This window comes from Chiloscyllium plagiosum, chromosome 12 (genome assembly GCF_004010195.1).
Source record: "Chiloscyllium plagiosum isolate BGI_BamShark_2017 chromosome 12, ASM401019v2, whole genome shotgun sequence".
Lineage (NCBI taxonomy): Eukaryota > Metazoa > Chordata > Chondrichthyes > Orectolobiformes > Hemiscylliidae > Chiloscyllium > Chiloscyllium plagiosum.
Genome location: NC_057721.1, coordinates 34,642,354 through 34,667,058, shown reverse-complemented (window position 1 = coordinate 34,667,058; position 24,705 = coordinate 34,642,354). Strand labels below are relative to the sequence as shown.

The 24,705-nt window shown below is 40.6% G+C and overlaps 1 protein-coding gene across 1 annotated transcript in view; it reads left to right on the top strand.

Annotated features, from left to right (window-relative positions):
- Window positions 1-11,565: 11,565 nt before the first annotated feature.
- LOC122555098 overlaps window positions 11,566-24,705 on the top strand; it is an 85,787-nt gene continuing 72,647 nt past the window's right edge. Inside the window, exon 1 of the mRNA XM_043700777.1 lies at window positions 11,566-11,696. Coding sequence (XP_043556712.1) covers window positions 11,648-11,696 — 49 coding nt within the window. The 5' untranslated portion in view covers window positions 11,566-11,647. The remainder of the gene's footprint in view (window positions 11,697-24,705) is intronic.

Genomic DNA, 24,705 nt, shown 5'->3' with positions numbered 1-24,705 from the left:
GGGAGGAAACTGGAGCACCCAGAGGAAACCCACATGGACATGAGAAAAATGTGTAAACTCCACACAGACAGTCACCCAAAGCTGGAATTCAACCCAGGGCCCTGGTCCTGTGATTCAGCAGTGCCAAACACTGTGCCACTCTTGACCTCCAGTGTGAATAGCTGATGGTGGTCTTTGTGGTGTGTTTATTTGCATTTATTAATGGTCTGCACCCAGACTCTGAGTGACGTTTTCGCAATTATGACGGTTCCAGACAGTATACCTCCAAACCGTTAAGCTCACAGATAACGAAAGATGAACTGGCTCCCCTTCTTTACTGATCACCCCCTCAAATAGTCACAACAAGTTTAATTTTAAAAAGGATCCTTTCTCTTATGGCTTTCCTCCTGCCAGACCCAGATAAACTCGTGTTTTTATAGGCACTAATGTGACCAGGCTTTCTTGAATTAACAAAAATATGAGTTTGTTAATTACTAAATGCAAAAAAAGAATTAGCAATGTAACACAGATACCACAGTTAAGAAAACTCATTCACTGAATTGTTCATTATGATCAGATAGTTGAACATTGCCGTGATAGATTGCATCATGAAGACAGACTGTTTGGGGACAGGTTAGTGTTGTGGAAATTTAGGCTAGTAATCTAGAACTCCAGGTTAATATTTTGGGGACCTGGGTTTGAATCCCAGCATTGCAGATGATTAAATTTGAATATAATGAATAAAATGGAATAAATAGCTAATCTAATGACAATCCACTATCAATTGTTATAAAGATCCATCTGGTTTACTAATTTCTTTGAGGGAGGGAATTATTGAGTCATAAAGCATAGAAGAAGCCATTCAGCCAATTATGCCTATGCTGGCCTATCTATATTTATCTAACTTTCCAGTGCTTGGCCCATAACGTTAAGATGTTAGAAAATTTCACGTGGTCATCTAAGTACTTGTTAAAGGTTGTGAGGTTTCCCAACTCGATTACTTGAGCTGTCCCAAATATCCATCTTCCTTCCCACCTATCTGCTCCACCCTCCCCTCCGACCTATCGCCATCATCCCCCACCCCATCTATTTATCTATCACCTTTCCAGCTACCTTGCCCCCAGCCGCACTCCCACCCTCCTATTTATCTCTCAGTCCTCTTCTCCCCTTTCCATACATTCTCGATGAAGGGCTTATGCCCAAAACATTGATTGTCCTGCTCCAGTAATACTGCCTGACCCGTTGTGCTTTTCCAGTGCTACACCTTTCGACTCTGATCTCCACACCTGCAGTCCTTGCTTTCTCCAACTCTATTATCCTCCCAGGCAGTGTATTCTGGATTCCCACCACCCTCTGGGGGAAAACATTTTTCCTCAAATCTGCTGTAAATCTCCTGTCTTTCATCTTAAGTTGATGCCCCTTCTTATTGAACCTTTAATTCAGGGAAACCATTGCTTCTTATCCACTCTGTTCATGCCCTTAAATGATCTTATACAGCTCTACTTGGATTCTCCCCTACCCACCAATCTTCTCTGTTCTAAAGAAAACAACATGAGCCAATTCAGCCTCATAGTTAAAATGCTCCAACCCAGGAAACATTCTGATGAATCTCCTGTGCAAGCTGCTCACAGTGCAATCACATCCTCTGATAATGGTGACCACAACTGCACGCATACACTATTGTGGCCTAACCCCTAAGTTTTGTACAAATTCAACATAACCTCTTTGCTCTTATAATTTAAGGCCTGACTGATAAAAGCAGGTGTCCTGGATGCCTTCTTAACTCAAATATTAATCTGTCCTGCTACCTTTAGGGATCTATGGACAAGCACCCCCAAGATGCATTTCCGCCTTTGACCTCCCTAGGATCCTGCCATTCATTAAATACTCCCATGTCTTGCTGCTTTGAGGATTAATTCCATCTACCACTGATCCGCCTATCTGACAAAGCCATCTGTCTCTTCTTGTAACTTAGGACATTCGTTCTTCACTACTAACCACCTGATCAATCTTCATGTCACCTGCAAACTATCTGTAAACTATCATTCTCTCATATTCTCTTTTAAATAATTTATTATGCATATCACAAACAATAAATGGCCCCCCTAGCCGATTCCTAATGTTCACCACTGGACACTGGCCTCCAGTCACTCAAACAGCCTCCTTCCACCACCTTTTGTCTCCTACCAATACAACCATTTTGGATCCATCATGCCAGCTTACCCTACATCCCATGTGCTTTTACCTTCTTTATCAGTCTTCCATGTGGAACATTAAAATCCATATAAACTAGGTGAGTAAAGTTGCCATAGTCTCAGAGAACCATAAGGCTAATCTCTCATTTGACAGATATGCCTGGTGGTGAGTTTAACCAGAGGGTCACCACTCCTCAGGTGAGGTTGAGAAGACTGGACTTTCATGATGACCTCAGTGGGTATGGGAATTCCAGGGAGATATGAGTGGATTCAACATTGCACTGAACCCAAATGTGTCATCTTTCTACGTAGACTTAAATCCCTATCCTGCTGTTTCTTAATTCAGATAGTTGAATGTTGCTTTAACAAACATGATATTTAATCTTGTGCCCTCATTCTTGATTCTAGCATCACTTGAAACAGCTTCCTTCTATCTAGCTCTTCCAATGCTATTATAATTGTAAAACTGTTACAGATATCCCAAGTGGGAGGATGCCAACAGCCAGAGGCAAAAACATGTTGGGCTACAGTGACCTTGACTACAATAGGCAATGCTATACTAGCTGCGGCAGACATGTCAATCTCATTGTCTTATAAATAAGATTTTAAGCAATTAAAACTCAAAAGGTCTTGAATAAAAATAATCAGTTTCTCTTTGGGCTAAACATAAAGCAAAATAATTTGACAGCTAATTTATAACCTCATGAATAGATTATTCTTCTCTAACAGGTTAGATTTGTTTAAAAGAACTCCATTACAACATTCAAAAATGTTTCACTAAAAGGTTTACTGAGATCTACAGCATAAGCATTATAGAGGTAGAGTGCTCCATTGTAATGTATATCAGTAATCTGGATGGTGACCCAAATGTAATATTTCCAAATTTGTGGATGACATAAAACTCAATGGAACTGTCAGCCACGTGGAGGATGCAAAGAAGCTTCAAGAAGGTATTGACTGGCTGAGTGAATGGTCAGGTAGATAGCGTATGGCATGTATATTGCAAAATGGAGGCCACTGATTTCATGAGGTAAGTACTTAAATGGGAAACTTACCTCTATTTTGCAGCAGCAGCTAGAGCGGTGAGAGCGAAGATCAGGAAGCTGCCAGGAAGGTAAATGTCCCAATTAACTACTTACCTTGTGGAATCAGCAGCCTCCAGCTTCAGCAGCAGTAGGAGCAGTGAGAGAGAAGAGCTGAGTGAGAGTGGGCGAATTGCACTCTGGGACGGTGAGTGAACTAATATATTTCAGCAGTGGCTGAAGGGGGAGGGTGAACAGCCATCTGTTATGGTGCATATAGGCACAGTGACATAGGTAATAAATGGGATGAGGTCCTATAAGCAGAATGTAGGGAGTTAGGAGCCAAGTTAAATAGCAGGACCTCAGAGGTAGTAGTCTCAGGATTGCTACCAGTGCCACCTGCTAGTCAGAGTAGAATAGAATAGAGTAGAATAGAATCCCGCCGGTGTGGATAAAGGTCATTTGATCCAACAATTCCACACTGACCCTCTGAAGACTATCCCACCCAGACACATTCCCCAACTCCTATTACTCAGCCAGGTGGTTGAAGTTTCAGTAGGGGATTACATTGGGAATAGTGATCACAATTCTGTACATTTAGAGCACTCATGGACAAAGACGAGAGTGATCGAAAGGAAGAGTGCTAAGCTGGGGAAAGGCCAACTGTAGCAAAATTCAGCAGGAGCTGGGGAATATGGATTGGGAGCAGCTGTTTGAGGATAAATCCACATTTGATATGTGGAAGGCTTTTGAAGAGAGGTTGAAGAGAGTGCAGGACAGACATGTCCCTGTGAAAATGAGGGATAGAAATGGCAAGATTAGGGAACCATAGATGATAGGTGAAATTGTGAGACTGGCTAAGAGGAAAATGGAAGCATACATAAGGTCTAGGAACTGAAAACAAACAAACTTTGGAAGAATATCGAGAAAATAGGATCAATCTGAAATGAGGAATTAAGAGGGGTAAAAGGGGTCATGAAATATCTTTAGCAAACAGGGTTAAGGAAAATCTCAAAACCTTTTATTCATATATCAGGAGCAAGAGGGTAACTAGAGAAAAGATTGGCCCACTCAAGGACAAAGGAGGAAAGTTATGCGTGGAGTCAGAAAAAATGGGTGAGACTCTTAATGAGTACTTTGCATCGGTATTCATTGAGGAGAGATAGGACGGATGTTTAAGTTAGGGATAGATGTTTGATTATTCTGGGTCAAATTGGCATAAGGAGGGAGGAAGTGTTGGGAATTCTAAAAGGCATTAACTTGGACAGGTCCCCAAGTCTGAACAGGATCTATCCCAGGTTACTAAGGGAAGCTAGAGAGGAAATAGCTGGTGCCTTAACAGATATCTTTGCAGCACCTTGAACATGGGGAAATCCCAGAGGACATGAGAATTACTTATGTGGTCTCCTTGTTTCAGAAGGGTAGCAAGGATAATCCAGGTAATTACACATCGGTGAACCTACCGTCAGTAGTAGGGAAGCTGCTAGAGAAGATACTGAGGAATAGAACCTATTTACCTTTGGAAGAAAATGGGCTTATCAGTGATCGGCAGCATGGTTTTGTGCAGGGAAGAACATGTCTTTCCAATTTAATAGAATTCTTTCAGAAAGTGACAAAGTTGATTGATGAGGGAAGGTCTGTAGATGTCATATACATGGATTTCAGTAAGGCATGTGGTAAGGTTCTCCATGGTAGGCTGATGGAGAAAGTGAAGTTGTATGGTGTACTAGTTAGATGGATACAGAACTGGCTGGGCAACAGGAGACAGAGAGTAGTAGTGAAAGGGAGTTCCTCAAAATGGAGAACTGTGACTAGTGGTGTTCCACAGGGATCTGTGCTGAGACCACTGTTGTTAGTGATATACATAAATGATCTGGAGGAAGGTATAAGTGGTCTGATTAGCAAGTTTGCAGATGATACTAAGATCAGTGGAGTAGCAGATATTGAAAGGAACTGTCAGAGAATGCAGCAGAATATAGATGTATTGGAGAGCTAGGCAGAGAAATGGCAGATGGAGTTCAATCTAGGCAAATACAATTTTGGAAGTTCCAATTCTAGAGCTCAGTGACCAGTGGTGTTCTGAGGGATTGGTTCTGGGACCTCTGCTCTTTGTGATTTTTATAAATGACTTGGATGTGGAAGCTGAAAGGTGAGTTAGTCAGTTTGTTGATGACACGAAGATTGGTGGAGTTGTGGATAGTGTGGAGGGCTGTTGTAGGTTGCAATGGGACATTGACAGGATGCAGAACTCTGCTGATAAGTGGCAGATGGAGTTCAACCTGGAAAAGTGTGAAGCCATTCACTTTGGAAGGTCGAATTTGAATGCAGGTTAAAGGGTTAAATGTAGGATTCTTGGCAGTGTGGATGAACAGAAAGATCTTGGGATCCATGTCCATAGATCCCTCAAAGTTGCCAGCCAAGTTGATCGGGTTGTTCAGAAGGCATATAATCTGTTGGCTTTCATTAGGAGAGGGAATTGAGTTTAAGAGCAGTTTAAGTTGTTTAAGTGTGGTTATGCTGCAGCTCTACTGAGCCCTGGTTAGACCACACTGGAATATTGTGTCCAGAAAGACGTAGAGGTTTTAGAGAGGGTGCAGAGGAGATTTACCAGGATGCTGGACTGGAGATCATGCCTTATGAAGAAAGGTTGAGGGAGCTAGGGCTTTTCTCATTGGAGTGAAGAAGGCTGAGAGGTGACTTGATAGAGTGTACAAGATAGAGTAGATAGCCAGAGACTTTTTCCCAGGGTGGAAATGGTATCACAAAGGGCATAATTTTAAGATAATTGGAGGAAGGTTTAGGGGAGATGTCAGAGGTAGGTTCTTTATACAGAGAGTGGTGGGTGCGTGAAATACTGGCAGTAGTAGTAGAGTCAGATACATTAGGAACTTTTAAGCGATGTTTGGATAGGCACATGAAGATAGTACAATGAAAGGTACATTGGTTAATCTGATCTTAGAAAAGCCTGATCGTATAAAAAGCTGGCACAACATCTAAGGCCGAAGGGCCCGCAACTGTGCTATACTATTCTATGTTCAGTGCTCTCTCTCGCGTGTGTTTGTGTGTGTGCGTGTGTGTCAGAAAGAGAGAGAGAGAAAGAGAGAGTAGGTATGCTGCTTTTATCTATGACTACATATATTTTGCAAGTTCTGTAAAGTTCTAAGATGTCCTAAGTCATGTCAACAAACTGAATTTAGGAAGATCTCTGCATTATTCCGAAATAAATAAGATATGTACCAAATCAATTTACCCATAACAACGTCAGAAAACAGCTTTATCTACCATAACAAAACTTGAATGTCTGAGCACTTTCATGAGATTGCAAGTGAGGCTCCATTTTACATCAAAATCATGTCCCTGGTAATCAGTCTGTGAAAGTTGACATGCCTGCTATTGATTGTGGTTTTGTTGCAGGAGGTGGCATAACTTTGCGACAGCCTCCTTGGCCAAACAGCCTCCTCATGCACTGTCACATGACCGAAGGGATGCGCTGCTCAGCTTTATTGTGGTGGGAGTGTTTGGATTCATACAAGCAGGTCCCCTTCCATTTGCTCCCCTTGTTGTGTATTTTATCTGCTCCTACCTCTTGCTCCCACTCTTCTTTTATCAGCTATAAGGACCATAATATTAAAAAAAGGTGAGATGATGTCCTATAAATACAGAATATTCCACATAATGACAAACCCTTTGAATTTATCATAGCAGCAAAAACAGTGTTAAATACAGGAAAAAAGACCATAAAACCCTCTAGAATTTTACTAAATGGGAATTCCTTCAAGTATCTTAATCTAAAAATTGCAGCCACCCAATTGATTTAACCCTGTTTGCGGCTGAGATCAAGAACTAGTAGGAGCAAAAACAGAAATGGTATAGGGGTTTGTATCAACATCATACATTTATTGATCAGGCCTGATTCCAGTCGTAGCTTCCATTACCTCAAACCAACCCTAGATCTGAATTTAAGGAAAATAAATGCTAATTTAATGCTTTAAACTTACTGACAATTTAAGTTGGATCATTGCATATTTTTAAGGACAAAACATGCAGTATCAAGATGAAAATAAGTTCCTATGTTTGCATATTGCAAGTTGATAACAGCGAACTTGACAGAAGTAGTCTGACACTTTCTCTAATTAGGTGAAAAACTGATCACATTGCGAAGAGGTCAAAGATGTTGGAGGGCCTCTCATCTGATAACTTTAAGATGTAATTATTTACAAATAAGTGGAAAAGTATAAACTTTGGTGCTAAATCAAGCACATTTATATGCATTATTTGAGGCAGTTTCTAGTTGATAAACAATGCAGATACTTTTTCTATCAATAAAATGTTTTTCAATATATCACGTATCCTAGCAGTTACTTAGCAACTAGTTTCCTGCAAGATTAATACCTTAAATAGAGTGGTAGAAAGTGAATTGTTTTGTGGTTAGAACTTATGTTTGTGCTCATCCAACAGCATTTTAAACTAAGATGCTACCTCAAGATTTTGCAAGACATTCAGCCTGTTCTTAATAGAATATAGAACATAGAAAAGTACAGCACAGAACAGGCCCTTTGGCCCACGATGTTGTATCGAGATTTAATCCTAATGTTAAACATAGTAACCTAACCTATGTATCCCTCAACTCACTGCTATCCATGTGCATGAAATGTCTGGCAACGCATTTCATGCATTCACAAGTCTCTGTGTAAAGAACCTACCTCTGACGTCTCCTTTATACCTTTCTTCAAACTATGACTTCTCATACCAGTCAATCCTGCCCTGGGGAAAAGTCTCTGGCTATTGATTCTATCTATTCCTCTCATTATTTTGTACGCCTTGATCAGGTCTCCTCTCTTTCTCCTTTTCTCCAGAGAGAAAAGTCTGAGCTTATTCAACCTTTCTTCATAAGGCAAGCCATCAAGTCCAGGCAGTATCCTGGTAAACGTTCTTTGCACCCTCTCCAAAGCCTCTGTATCTTTCCTATAGTAGGGTGACCAGAACTGGACACAATATTCCAATTGTGGTCTTATCAGGGACTTGTAGAGCTGCAGCAAAACCTCATGGCTCTTAAATCCATCCCCCTGTTAATGAAAGCCAAAACACCATATGCTTTCTTAACAACCCTATCCACTTCAGTTGCAACTTTGAGGGATCTATGTACTTGCCTCTGTTCCTCCACACTGCCAAGAATCCTGTCTTTAATTCTATATTCAGCATTCGGGTTCGACCTTCTAAAACACGTCATTTGCATTTATCCAGGTTGAACTCCATCTGCCATTTCTCAGCCCAGCTCTGCATCCTGTCTATGTCGCACTGTCGCCTGCAGTAGCCCTCAATACTATCGATGACACCTTCAACCATAGTGTCATCTGAAAATTTGCTAACCCACCCCTCAACCTCCTCATCCAAGTCATTTATAAAAACTACCAAGAGCAGAGGCCCAAGAACAGAGCCCTGCAGGACCCCACTCAACACTGTCTTCCAGGCAGAATACTTTCCATCTACAACCACTCTGCCTTCTGACAGCCAACCAATTCTGAATCCAGTTAGCCAAATCTCCCTGTATCCCATACTTCCTGACTTTATGAATGAGCCTACCATGGCGAACCCTATCAAATGCCTTGCTGAAGTTCATATACACCACATCCACTGCTTGACTGTCGTTGACCTGTCTTGACACCTCCTCAAAGAACTCAATAAGATTTGTGAGGCATGACTTGCCCCTCACAAAGCCACGCTGACTGCCGTTAATCACACTATGCTTTGCCAAATAGTCATAAATGCTATCCCTCAGAATTCTTTCCAAAACTTTGCTGACCACAGACGTAAGACTGACTGGTCTGTGATTACCAGCGATTTCCCTATTACCCTTCTTGAAGAGTGGAACAACATTCGCCTCCTTCCAATCCTCTGGTACCACTCCTGTGGAGAGTGAGGAGGCAAATACTCTCGCCAGCAGCTTAGCAACCTCCTTTCTCGCTTCCCGGAGCAGCCTAGGATAAATCTGGTCTGACCTTGGGGACTTATCAATCTTAATGTTTGCCAAAATTTCCACCACATCAATTTCATCAGTCTTGATCTGGTCAAGACTGTATCCCAGCTCCTCTAAGTTTTCATTTACAACAAGTTCCCTCTCCTTGGTGAAAACGAAAGCAAAAAACTTATTTAGGGCTTCTCCTATGGAGTTTGCACATTCTCCCCCTGTCTGCGTGGGTTTCCCCCGGTTACTCCGGTTTCCTCCCACAGTCCAAAAATGTGCAGGTTAGGTGAATTGGCCATGCTAAATTGCCCGTCGTGTGAGGTGAAGGGGTAAATGTAGGGGAATGGGTCTGGGTGGGTTGCGCTTTGGCGGGTTGGTGTGGACTTGATGGGCTGAAGGGCCTGTTTCCACACTGTAAATAATCTAATCTAATCTAATCTAATCTAATCTAATCTAATCTATCTGCTCAGACTCCACGCACAAGTCCCCTCCGCTATTCCTGATCGGCGCTACCTTCTCCCTGATCATTCTCTTAATATTTCTATGGAATAATAAAATCAAAGATAAATCAATACAATTTGGGTTTGTTTTTAATTCTAAAGAAGACCACTAAACAAGGACCAGCTGAAGCTTGTCTTTTTTGTAATCTCTTACTTCAACCTTTCTTCTTAAAATCTTTCAAATCATATTAAGATGCAACAGAGGGTAGAGCAATGTGGACCCGCAGCCTGTGCAATATTTCTTCTTTGCAAGTTCTATATATTTGCTCCTAATGCTATAAAGTTTTGGAATTTTTACTCACCCAAATACAAATATATTATATTTCAAAACAGTCATAATAATTTAACTCAAAATCTCTAATAAATTCATGTGTATATATTTATATCTTCTGTCTAAAGTGTTACAACCGAGGCCAGAAGAGTGAACTGTCTCGCTTGAGTTCCACTACTCCACTGGTGACAACATAACTCAAAATGTTTTACTTAGCTACATCTATATTAGGTTCAAAACAGAATGATTTGTCAATCAGGTTCCTTCAACAAAAATACAATTATTGATTTGTTATATATACAGAACTTATATTTGATAAAGATGTAAAAGTGATTAGTGATATATGGAAGTATAAATATTTACCTTTCTAAATAGTGCGCGCACGCACACACACACATATACATTAGTTAAAGGAAAAGTAAAGAAACTTTAGCATTACTGAAAATATCACATACTGTCAAACATTTTCGTTGTGCACTCATAGAATTCTCAAGAAATACTGTCTGCAGAGATTCAGTTTGAAAAAAAAATTTTCTGCCAAATACTGTTACTTCTCAGAAAATAAAGAAAAGAATGAAATGTTCCAGATGGCTTTCAGTCTGGCATCCCTGCATATATAGCAGGATGTCACTTGACACACACATTTGTCACTGGGATCTTCTCAGAAGCAGAACATTCAGGAAATGTCAAGAGGAAGTCTTCCAGAAACCTTTCAGGTACAATATCTGTTGCGGTTTATCAGCTCTCACCAAGAACCCTCTGAATGGTTTCTCAGAAAGATGGCAAAAGCTAAGTTAGCTAACTTATCCCTTTGCAAGCTAAGCACACCTGAACTCTAAACAATATCAAAGAGCCAAAATCCTGACCACAGTAAACACAAACATGTGACTTCCCGAAAGTCCAAGCAGTTCCACAGTCTATCAGCCTTGGCTGTTTACTGAGCTTAAAACATGTGACTGCCAGCTAATGATTTGAAAAATAAATATCCCATGGTATCCTTTCAGTAACATTTTTAAAAAGCTAGGCCCTGGTATTTACTCAGCACTTCAATTGACTAATTTTCATAATCCTGTACACATCAGTCCTCAAACTATATTCATAATACATGTGCCTTAATTTTAAAAAAATGCTAGCTAGTTTTATTTTAAAACATAATATAAGCACAGATTACTATTTTGGTTTTATTTATGATCAGTGGATAATAGAAATATTTCAACAGTTGAAGGTACCTGAATTTAAAGTATTACTTGCAATGGCCAGCAATACCATGGGCAGAATAGATAAAGTTAAAATCAATCCATTCAGTTTTTCGTTCTTGCACAGGGAAGTTGATTTGGTTGTATACAAGACAGAGTACAGATGAATAAGTTATGCCATGAACCAATCCTTTTTACAAGATTTTTTTTCCTGAAAGTTTGGTGGACGTTGTAAATATGAGCAATTGAAGCTTAGATAATGGACATAGATTGAATGAAGGTATAAAATGCTTAATAATGTGAAAGCTTGTATTTGAGGTAAATATCATTTAAAATATGTAAATTAGAATACGTGGGTGAGTGGTTTGGTGGTTAACGACAGATGTATGATGTCACCAGATGTAACATTTATTTTACCATTCTGACTTCCCTTTCACTACAGTAACGCTTCTGCCTCTAGCCCTTAAATTAACTATAAAGAAAGAACAAGCAATGCTGTGAAATACAACTATTGACAAGATGGGTTTTATTCATCGTGCAACTGCTCTTTTGGCATTAAACATGAATGGTAAGTGGTTCATACATTTGATTAAGTGATATTTCTTATATTGGAAGAACAAATCAAAATCACTGTAAAATAGAGAAAAGTGCAAAACCAAAACGATAAAATGGAGATTGTGCAGAAACTCTTGTTCAGGCAGAAATTGGAAAGACACAATTACACTATTATTTGCACCGATAGTAAATATTTTTTAGGTAGATTTGGAGGTATTGATGATATTTTCCAATCTAACTTCCAAATGCAATACAGAGGTGGTGTGGGGCATTTTCAAACAGATAGTGTTGCATCACTTCAGCTTCAAATTAGATGTAAAGTACATTCAGCACAGTGTAAACCACTTTGTAATAGTGTTTAAACAATCAATTCGACCAGCTGGCACATTTGTAAATGGAGTGGTCATTTGGAAAGATAGATGAGGCAGACCAATGGCTTCTCTCACCCAATGCAACAACAACTGGCATTTATTTCGCAACCTAAACACAGGAAAATGTTTGTCAGTGTATCATAGGGAGATCCCAAAAGCCTGGCCAAGAGGTGGGTAATAATGACTGTTTAATAGTTAGAAGCAGAAAGAAATTGATGGAAGGAATTCCAAAAAATGGAAAGAAACCATCAAATGCAGGGATACAGGCCAGGGAATACGTAACTTATTGGATAATGCTGCTCCATATTTAAGTTGCTGTTGACTGTCTGTAAGTGCCAACTCTACTCTCTTAATATATATTAAAAAGGGAAACAAAGCAGAAATTGCAGGTGAAACTGAGGAGGGCTGGCAGTATCTCTGGAGACAAAGCAGGCTTTTTCTTTTGGGTCCAGTGACCCCTCTTTGGGACTGAACCAGTATCCATTATATTTCTTACAGTTGCAATCAGAATGGAATTTCAACACAATATGTGATAGAGCGAAATGACCATCTACAAACACACACTTTGACAATAAATTCATTCAGTTCTAAAACAGGGTCACTAGACCTGAACTGTTAACTTTGCTTTCTCTTCTCAGATACTGCTAGACTTGCTGAGTGTCTCCAGCAAATTCTGGTTTTGATTTACATTTCTGCAGTTCTTTGTGTTTCTTCCCCCCACAAGGTAGACCTCTGTGCAACAATATGTAGTTCAACCTGCAGCATGACTTGGGTCTTCCACCTCATGACATGACACTATAGATTGTCATTTGAGACCAGTTAGTACATTACCAGTAAAAACTGGATATGTGAGAAAAAATACAGAAAGAGTTGTTCAGTTTCAGATTATGAAAGTAAAACCCACTTATAAATCAGAACAACTTATAATGGTGCATGTCCTTATGTGGCTCTTTGAACAGGAAAATATGCCTTAATCATTGTATTGCATAAGCTTTATGGTGTTAGATCAAAATGGTTGCATACATGAGCGTGATTTAATCATGGATTGCTTTTCTGATATTCAAATGAAAGTTGTAATCTCATCATGTTTTTTACACAATCTGAGATTGTCAAAGTAGATTGATCTCTTGAAGTTAACACTAGTATCCATTATATTCCTTACAGTTGCAAATATAAAGAAATTCAATATCACTATGTGTGATAGAATGAAATGACCTACTACACACATGCTTCAGAAACAAAAAATCCTGTCCAATAAAGGACAAATTCCAAGTCTAAATAGTTTGAAGAATTTGATGTTTTAAAACAAGTCGTTGCAAAACTAACATGAAAGTCAAGCCACTGAAGGGAAAGATACCCCAGAAAAGTCAATAAAATGTTAATTTTGTGAGAGCAACTGAACAGATATTACATTCCAGGCAGTAATTTCACTTCAAATAGTACAATAGGAAGAAATGATTGAGGAGTAATAATGTCACTAGATGGGTAATCAGGAGGTCCAGGTTAATGCTTTAGGGAAACAGATTCAAGTCTCATTTAAATTTAGTTCATAAAACATTTGGAACTGAAAGCTATTCCTGATAACAAAGACCATGAAACTATCATTGGCTATTGTGAAAGTCCGTCTGGCCCATGAACATCCCTGCCATCCTTAGACATGACTCCAGACCCACAGCAATTTGGTTAGCTCTCAACTTGTGCAGAAGTGGCTCTGCAAACTACTCAGGTGGGTAGAAGGCAATGAGGATTGAGCCACAAAGGCTGGCCTTATCAGTAATGTCCAAATCCTGTGAAAGAATAAATAAATTCTTAACAAGTACTTTGCTGACTATAAATCACTTTGAGATATCCAGTACTTGTGAAAAATGCTGCATAAATGCAGACCTATTTTCTATAAGAATAATGGTGGTTTATGGGCAGCACGGTGGCACAATGATTAGCACTGCTGCCTCACAGCGCCAGAGACCCAGGTTCAATTCCCGCCTCAGACGACTGACTGTGTGGTTTGCACATTCTCCCCGTGTCTGCGTGGGTTTTCTCCGGGTGCTCCGGTTTCCTCCCACAGTCCAAAGATGTGCAGGTTAAGTGAATTGGCCATGCTAAATTGCCCGTAGTGTTAGGTGAAGGGGTAAATGTAGGGGAATGGGTCTGGGTGGGTTACGCTTCGGCGGGTCGGTGTGGACTTTTTGGGCCGAAGGGCCTGTTTCTACACTGTAAGTAATCTAATCTAATCTAAGTTTGGGCTGCCTATCCCACTTCATATTCTCGATGCACTTGCACCTCTGTTTCTGCTGATTGGGTTAACCTATGGTTGCCCAGAGTTGGTGAGCTGCAGAAAAGAAGCTTGTTTAGTACATTTAATTCATCTGTAGCATAATCTTGAAGTTTGAAGCTAAATGTGGTTCAGTTCTCACCCCAGTAGGGTGTGTTCAGCAACCACACCATGTTTTGAGCAGAAGTTGTTATTCTGGTCTCTATATTTCATGCTGTCAGTTTGAGCACTCTTCAGTAATATTGAGCTTTTCTGCTCAAGCCGCCCCATTCACCTCAGATGCTCATTCCTTTGTGTTCATGTCCCACTAAAACAACTCCTCTGCAATATGTCCCATACAGTCTCTGCAAAAATTGTGGATGTTTAAAATAATTTTTGTGGCTTTAAAGAGCTTGAAACACCTTTTAGACACCCCTACAGCTATTTCCCTTCAAATCGCCACATTATTAAACTTTAAACTGTATCTCTTTAATTGTTAAATGCAAAAAATGATTTCTACCTGTGCAACACATAACTGGTGACACTGGGAGTTAGTTTAAATGTCATTTATGGCTGGTTGATTTTCATTCAACTTAGCTCACTGGTATGTGAAAAAAAACTTGAGCAATGGGATCTTGGCAGCATTTTTTAGTTGGGATCCTGAAGCAGCTGTGAACAGCTGGAGAGTGGCAGTGCCCATGATGTTCTGAGATTACACCAATGCAGATGGAACCTGATGTGATGAAGACCTTGATCTGCTTTCCCACCATATTTTCTCTCACTAGTTCCAGCAGCAACTGTTTGCACCTGAACAGACTGTGAAACGTTGCATGTTTAAGAATATAAGAACATTGGCTTTTTATTATCTTGCTTTTACTAATAACTGTGCGATTAATGACTTTATTTTTGCTGGAATTCAGCTTTGTTGATTTTTTAAAAATCTATAAAACCTGCTAAACGAAAATCCCAAAAAATGGCAATATTTATAAAATTGGACAGATGTTTGATTTCAGTCAGTGTTGAATTTAAAAACGTTTGGAATAATGTGTTAGCTTTAGCCTGGAATTTAATTAGCCAAAAGCTCACATGCATTGGCAAAGTTATAATTGTAATCTAAACTGAGGCATTTTTACATGTTGTGGTCAGATACACGGAAACATTGATAGTGATGTGGTCAAAGACAAAGCTGACCAAATAACTTTCTCAGGTGAGGAAGTCACCCATGCTACATCAGCTCCAACTGTGCTTTAATTTAACTCTAATCTAAAGAATACCCCAGCAACCTCAAAACCTAACAGAGACAATTTTGAATTGTGGTCAAACTAACCCACGGACAGAGATATCGGCCTGACAGAAAATTAGCCAAACTAAAGTTAACAGCAGTTATTGACAGAGAACAGTGGAAATCAAGATCAAAGAGTTTACAAAATATCAAAGAAAGCCAATTCCAACCAGTCTAAAGGTTGCATATTGGCGAAGAGTTGATCAAACATTCTGGCAGCTTGACTGCCTAAGTATGTACACTTTACACTTTCTTAGCTAGTTGTATCTTTGGATCAATGGTGCTGGAAGAGCACAGCAGTTCAGGCAGCATACGAGGAGCTCCTCGGATGCTGCCTGAAATGCTGAGCTCTTCCAGCACCATTGATCCAGAATCTGGTTTCCAGCATCTGCAGTCATTGTTTTTACCTAGTTGTATCTTTGTCCTACTGAACCTCCAGGGCACCATTATAAGACACCGAAGCTTGAGGTCCTATTTTGTAGAGACGGGATTGGTATTATTGAGGTTGAGAGTGTGGCGCTGGGAAAACACAGCAGGAGAGACAGCACCCAAGGAGCAGGTGAATCGATGTTTCGGGCATAAGCCCTTCATCATTCCTGATGAAGGGCTTATGCCCAAAACGTGGATTCTCCTGCTCCTTGGGTGCTGTCTCTCCTGCTGTGTTGTTTCCAGCACCACACTCTTGACTCTGATATTCCAGCATCTGCAGTTCTCACTTTCTCTGCTTGGTATTATTGAAGACCTGTTCACCTGGCAAATGTTAAGCTCATTATGTCTTCTGAAAAACAAATGTTCTTGCTCCACAATATACTCTTGCCACCTGAAAAACGCAGAATTTTCATTATAACTAATTCTTCAAGGATGAGTCTTGTTGGTGCCCATAACAGAAAGAGTTAGGAGTAGCTGTGTTTTTCATCACTAAAGTAAATCACATGTTCATCAATTTGTATCTCATTTAGTTGTAAACAGGACTTACCTACATTCTAACCAGGTAAATTGTTAAATATTTCTCTTTACCTGTTGAAGGAAAAGTCTTACAATGCTGGCATAAAGATCAAAGATAATTATAACCTGGTGCATTTTGCACAAATTTCCCCTTAATGAGCATTACTATAAAACACATAGAAATGAAGAAGATCACCCTTTTTAGAATCATACAGTCATAGGATTTTGCAGTGTAGAATGAGGCCATCTGATCCATAATGTCTGTATCAGCTCCTGAAAGAGCTACCCAGCCAGTCCCACTATCCAGCCCTACCTCCATAGCCCTGCAGGTTAATCACCTTCAAACCTATATCCAGTTCTCTCTTAAAACAAAGTATGGAATCGCCTCCACCACTCTCCCCAGACATAACATTCCAAATCTTAACAAGTCTTTGATTAAAGAAGTTTCTCCTTATCTCACTCCTAGCTCTCTTGCTGACAGTCTTGAGATTGTGATCCTTCGTTACTGACATACTAACTAGTAGAAGCAGAGTATTTTGAACACGTCAATACGGTCACCTGCTAATCCTCCCTGCTCCAAGAGTACAAGCCTAATTTCTCTAATCTTTTTGTGTACTTAAAATCCCTCATTCCTGGTATCATTCCTGTAAATTTCTGTTGCACTCTCCAGGGTTTTAACATCTTTCCTTAAATAAGGTGGCAATAACTGAACACAATACTCCAAATATAGTCTGACTAATGATTTGTAGAGGTATAGCATTAATTCCTTGCTTTTACACTTTATATTCTATACAGTTACACCAGTGACAAATGAGAACTTTATGGAAATTGTCAATATATGTTGTTCCTTTCCTAATCCAAAATGCACAGCCAACTCACTAAAGTTCTCCAGCCCCATGATCATTTAAGAATAATGTTTTAAGGATCTTTGACCTTTGTGGACGCCCTTCTGTATTCACATCAATATTGGCAATGGTACCTTCAGCAGTCTGGAATTCCCTCTCTAAATTACTGCACAACATCAGTCCTCTTTAAAATCTTTCTTTAACCAAGCACTACGCACCTATTTTAATTTCTCTTCTTTGGCAGGGTGTAAATTTGTGTTTGCATAAGCTTTTGTGAAGCATAAAATAACATCTTCACAGAGACAACGTGCTATAAAAGTAGTAATTGTTGTTGTAATATGCTAATAAGTTGTTACATGAACTACACCAGTCAGTGATATGCCTAGTCAACAAGAATGTTGAACTCTCCTATTCAAGTAATTGTTCTGCAGGCACCAATTAAATTTAAGGCTAATTATTCTCCATGCAGAAATCTTTCCTCATTAGCTAAATATAATTTGGAACATAGATACTTTGTCTTTCACAAATGTTAGAAATATGGCATGTATATAATTGTTATGCTTTGGAACTGTCTCTTGAAGTTAGGATAAAGTGAAGGGGATCATCTGATCTGTTTTGAAGTATGTTTAACAACACTCTTGAAAGATTGAAGAAAGACCCAGATTGCTTTGCTTAGAGGAAGGTGTAAAGTGATCACACTTTGAAATTATGGCAACAACATCTGTGTTCATAATAGAGTGATAGTCTAAAAAGTCCAAGGAATATGTTCATAATTTCACATTATAAGCAAATGTGCTTTAAGCTATTCATTTGATACAAAAATAGAATAGAAATGGATTCTAATGTAGAGCTAATAAACATTCCTACCTGGATACAAGGCCCACGTGATTCATATTGTCATGGAGATGGAATTTGAGAAAAGAAATTCTAAGGTATCCCTGAAATTCACAGACACAGTTAATCTGCCAGAACTTGGTTGGGAAAAGCAGCTGGAAGCCAGAGGGCTCCATGCTTATTGTGCAAACTGCAGGAGGAAGCTGATACTTTTATTGAAAAGAGAACGTTTTTGAGGATTTCAATTGAGATTGAAAGATTTACCTCCCTTACATTTGAAGAAGAATCTCAGGTGGGGAGGGAAAAGACACTACAAAACAAAATTCTGACATTAAATATTACTAGCTGAGAAAAGAAATGCGAGCCAAGCATCACTTTAAATTGGTTCTGAGAGAACTGAATGTCTACATAAAGGACAGCATAAAATATATCTGTGAAGTATTGTTTTGGTTATGCAAAAAGTAAAGAAAGGACAGTTTTGTTCAATGGTTTAAATCATAAGTTGTCGACAAAACTATTGTTGTCAATGGCACTTTTAGATTGACCCTATCCAACCTACCATTTCCAACAAACTAATCTGGGCGCCATGGTGGCTCAGTGGTTAGCACTGCTGCCTCAGTGCCAGGGACCCGGATTTGATTCTAGCCTCGGGCGACTGTCTGTGTGGAGTTTGCACATTCTCCCCGTGTCTGCGCGGTGCTCCGGTTTCCTCCCACAGTCCAAAGATGTGCCGGTCGGGTGAGTTGGTCATTCTAAATTGCCCATAGTGTTAGGTGCATTAGTTGGAGGGAAATGGGTCTGGATGGATTACTATTTGGAGGGTCGGTGTGGAGCCAAAGGGCCTGTTTCCACACTGTAGGGAATCTAATCTAATCCCAGAATAATGGATACAACAGAAGCAATGAAGCCAGAAAATGAACATGAAAGCCTCAAAGATACCATCAAAGTGATCTTTCTCAAGCAATAATTCATTCTAAACCTCCAAACATCGTGAACTACAGCGTGCTCACTATGACTGCAGAACCCTAAAGTCCACCGTAAAAAAAAGTGCATTCATTGAGAGCTTTGGCTTCTCTACTAGGAAACATTATTAAGTTAAAAATCACACAACACCAGGTTATAGTCCAACAGGTTTAATTGGAAGCACACTAGCTTTCGGAGCGTCGCTCCTTCATCAGGTGATTGTGGAGGGCTCGATCATAACACAGAATTTATAGCAAAAATTTGCAGTGTGATGTAACTGAAATTATACATTGAAAAATTGATGGTCTGTTAAGCCTTTCATCTGTTAGAATACAGTGATAGTTTCACTTCTTTCATGTGTAAATCACAAAACATTTTTTTTAAAGTTGCATTCTCGGGTTAGCTGTTAACAATAGTGATAGCTAGACAATATGTTGAAGGTGTTAGCCCCCTGTGTTCTCTGTATATGACCTGATGGTTAGATTGATTACAATCTAAAAAGTGAAATAACAGAGTTTTACATAAATTCATGCAGCTTTTGCGCTCAGAGTTCTATATGAATCTATGTCGGTTGTGGAAGGATCCTTTGGGGCCCTGGACGGAGGTGAGGGGCGAAGATTTTACACCTCTTTCGGTGGCAAGGGAAGTTCCCAAGAGTGGAGGGTGGGTTTGTGGGGGCGTAGACCTAACGAGTGAATCGCGGAGAAAATAGTCTCTGTGCAATGCTGAAACGGGTGGGGAGGGAAATAAATCTCTGGTGGTAGGGTCTGACTGTATGTGGCGAAAATGGTATATGATGATGGATTGTACCCAGAGATTGTGGAATGGAAAGATAAGGACCAGGGAGTTCTATCCTTATTGTGGTTGGAGCTGTGGGGTTCAAGGGTGGAGGTACAAGAATTGGAGAAGATGCACTGGAGGGCATTGTTGACCACATGAGAAGGGGACATTGCCGTCGTTGAAGTAGAAGGCTAGCTGAGATGTTCTGGCATGGAATTGCTCTTCTTGGGAACAGAGGCGAAAGATTTGGTAGTAAGGGATAGTGTTTTTACGGGGTGGGGAGGGCAGTGGAAGGGGGTAAAGATCAGGTAGCTGTGGATGTCGGTGGGTTTGAACTAGATGTCAGTGTTGAGTCAGTTGCCGGAAATAGAGATGGAGGGGTCCTGGAAGGGGAGGGAAGTGTTTGAGATAGTCCAGGTGAACCTCAGGTCAGGGTGGAAGGTGTTTGTGAAACTGATGAACTGTTCAACTGCCTCGTGGGAGCATGAGGCAGCCCCGACACAGTCATCAATGTAGTGGAGGAAAAGGTGGGGAATGATGCCAGTATAACTACAGAATGTAAACTGTTCCACATATCCAACGAAGAGGCAGGCATAGCTGAGGCCCATGGGAGTGCCCATGGCTAGCCCATTGGTCTGGAGGAAGTGGGAAGATTCAAAGGAGAAATTATTGAGGGTGAGGGCCAGTTCAGCTAATCAAATGAGTGTGCCAGTTGAAGGGTACTGGTTGTGTCGGCTGGAGAGGAAGAAACGGAGGGCTGAGAGGCCTTTGTCACGGTGGATGGACATGTACAGAGACTGGATGTCAATGGTGAAGATGAGGCATTGGGGGCTGGGGAAACGAACGTCGTGGAGGAGGTGGAGACTGTGGGTGGTGTCCAAAATGTATGTGGGGATATCCTGTAGCAAGGGGAACAGGACGTTGTCAAGGTATGAGGAGATACGTTTGATGGGGCAGGAGCAGGTGGAGACGGTGGGTCGACTGGGGCAGTCAGGTTTGTGAATTTTGGGTAAGAGGTAGAACCACGTGGTGCGGGGTTCCCAGACTATGAGGTTGGAGTCTGTGGATGGGAGATCCCCAGAGGTGATAAAGTTGTGCATGGTCTGTGAGATGATAGTTTGGTGATGGGAGGTGAGGTCGTGGTCGATGGGGTAGAAGGAGGAGGTGTCCATGAGTTGGCGCCTGGCTTCAGCGGTGTACAAGTTATCATGAAAAACCGACACTGCGCCCCCTTTGTCCACTGGTCCACTGGGGATTGTCCGGAGGGAGTGGAGGGCTGCACGTAGTGAGGGTTAGAGAATAGAGTGGATTAGAGGGGTGGACAGGTTGAGTCAGTCTATGTCACGGCGGCAGTTGGAGATTGAAGGCAGGTAACAGACCAACACAGGGTGTCCAAGTGGATGGAGTACGTTGGAGATGGGTGAAAGGGACCTTGGAGGACAGGTGGGAGTCCTGATGGAAAAAGTAAGCACGGAGACAGAGGCGGCAGAAGAAAATTTAAATGTCGCGACACGTGTGGAATTAGTTGATCTGGGAGCGTAGTGGGATGAAGGTGAAATCTTTACAGAAGACTTATCATTCATCCTCAGTGAGGGGGAGGTCTGGGAGGATGGTAAAAACAAGACAAGGCTTGGGATTCGGACCTGGTGTTGAGTTGGAGTAGAGAGTGGGGGCGGATACAGTCTCTGGAGTAGGTGTGATCATGATATTACGAGTAAAGGTTTGAAAGAACATCTCTGGGACACACACACTAGACAACCCCACTGTCCTGTGGCTGAAGATTTCAACTCCCTCTCCCACTCCGCCAAGGACAGGCAAGTCCCAAGCCTCCTCTACTGCCAAATCCTAGCCCCCAACGCCTGGAAGAAGAACACCTCATCTTCCGCCTTGGGACCCTCCAACTAAATGGAATCAATGTCGATTTCACCAGTTTCCTCATCACTCCTTTCATTTCCCCTTCCCCCACCTCATCCTAGTTTCTAACCTCCAGCTCAACACTGTCCCCTTGTCTTGTCCGGACTTGTCCAACCTGCCCAGCTCCTTTTCCACCTATCCACTCCACCCTCTCCTCCCTGACCTATCACCTTCATCTCCCCCCCCACTCACCCATTGTACTCTATGCTACTTTCTCCCCATCCCCACCCTCCTCTAGCTTATCTCTCCACGCTTCAGGCTCTCTGCCTTTATTCCTGATGAAGGGCTTTTGCCCGAAACGTCAATTTTGCTGAAGTTCCTCGGATGCTGCCTAAACTGCTGTGCTCTTCCAGCACCATTAATCCAGAATCTGGTTTCCCGCATCTGCAGTCATTGTTTTTACCTTCAACATATTGTCTAGCCATCACCATTGTTAACAGCTAACCCGAAAATGCAACTTTTAAAAAGAAGGTTTTGTGATTTACACATGAAAGAAGTGAAACTATCACTGTATTCTAACAGATGAAAGGCTTAACAGACAATCAATTTTTCAATGTATAATTTCAGTTACATTACACTGCAATTTTTTGCTATAAATTCTGTGTTACGCTCGAGCCCTCCACTATCACCTGATGAAGGAATGTTGCTCCGAAAGCTAGTGTGCTTCCGATTAAACCTGTTGGACTATAACCTGGTGTTGTGTGATTTTTAACTTTGTACACCCCAGTCCAACACCAGCATCTCCAAATCAGGAAACATTCTGGCTAGGTTAATAAAAAACAACCATACAGGACCTAACCAAATATAAGTTGTTTTTACAGTTTCTTGTAAAAACTGGGTGCTGAAATGAGATAGAGCTATTTTAAAAACTAGAATATGAAAGAATGGCTGCAGTTTTGAAAGCATGTAATCAGATACCTGTGGCAGGCGTTGCAAAAAAAATTGAACAAGTTATAAATGAAATTCAGATTGCAACTAAGGGTGCGTACTTGATAATGCTATGATCAGCAACAAGGAATGGATTGATCTGTGGACACCTGACTGTTATCTTCTACTTTCCAACAACTGTCTGATTGGTTCTCAAGGCAGCTTGAAGCTAGAAACAATGTATAGACAGATAGAAGTGATCAGATTTTCTCCCAGCCCAGAAGCTGCCTGTTCTCTCTATCAAAAATGTTATTTAAATCTAATGAAAACCAGTAATGTTTCCTTCAGCAGTTGCTGTAAACAATAACTTTTGAATTAATAAATCAAAAACACTTTCCAAGTAAGTCAGCCACTTTGTGTTCCTACAAACCACTGGAAGCACCCAGAGAAAGGCATCGGTACATCAAGGTGTCTGGCAAGCTGAATGGTCATCCGACGTAAAAATACACTTAGGAACCATGGTCAGAGTATGGCTAATAAGGGAAGTTAGGGATAGTATTACATCCAAGAAAGAAATATACAAATTGGCCAAAAAAAGCAACTGACTTGAGGATTGGAAACGGTTTGGATTCCAGAAAAGGGAGATAAAAGAAAGAGGGGGAAATAGAGCTTAAGATAAATCTTGTGGAGAACATACAAACTGATAGTATAAGTTTCTGTAGGTACGTGAAGAAAAAAAAATAAAAAAGAATATAGGACTCCTATGGTTTGAACCAGGATTTTTTTACAATGGGAAATAAAGAGATAACAGACCAATTGACTACATACTTTAGACAAAGGAAGATACTAATAATATCAGAAAATTATTGGGCAATTTAGGACCTATGAGAAGGAGAAATGGAAGAAAATTAACATTAGTAGCGGAATAGTGCTGGGGCAACAAATGGAATTAAAAGCAGATAAATCTCCAAGGTCTGAGAACCTTCATCCTAGAATACTTAAGAAAGTGGCCTTATTGATAACTGATCTGCTACTGGTCATCTTCCAAAATTTTACAGACTATGGAGCAGTTCCTATGGATTGGAGGCAGGTTAATATCATCCCACTAGTTCAGAAGGGTGTTAGAGAGACAACAATGAATTGTCAACCAATTAGCTTTATGTCGCTACTGGAAAAAATGCTATTATCCATTATAAAAAATATAATAGCAGAGCACTTGGAAGATCGTGACAAGATCAAAAAGAGTCAACATGGATTATAAAGGGAAAGTCGTGCTTGATAAATCTTCTGAAGTTTTTTGAGGACATTACTGGAGGGAGCCAATGGATATGGTTTACTTTGACTTTCAGAATACTTCCAGTATGTTCCTACGTAAGAGCTTGCAAAAAAAGCTCATAGTTTTAGAAGTTTGTTTACTGAACTAGTTTGAGAACTGATGGCACATAGGAAATGAAATGTCGGATTAAATATCTTTTTCTGAATAGCAGGCATTGAACAATAGGGTAATGCAGCTATTCACAATATATATCAATGACTTAAATGAGGATGCTGTGTGTCATGCATTCAAGTTTGCAGATTACATAAAGTTGGGTGGGAGGGTATGCTATGATGAGGATGTAGAGAAGCTTCAGTCTAATTAGGACAAGATAAGTAATTGGTCAAATACATGGCAGATTCAATATAATTTGGATAAATATGAGACTATCCATTTTAATAGGAGAAAGTGAGGTCTGCAGATGCTAGAGATCAGAGCTGAAAATGTGTTGCTGGAACAGCGCAGCAGGTCAGGCAGCATCCAGGGAACAGGAGAATCAATGTTTCAGCCATAAGCCCTTCTTCAGGAATGAGAGCCTCATTCCTGAAGAAGGGCTTATGCCCGAAACGTTGATTCTCCTGTTCCCTGGATGCTGCCTGACCTGCTGCACTGTTCCAGCAACACATTTTCAGCTCAGTATCCATTTTAATAGCAA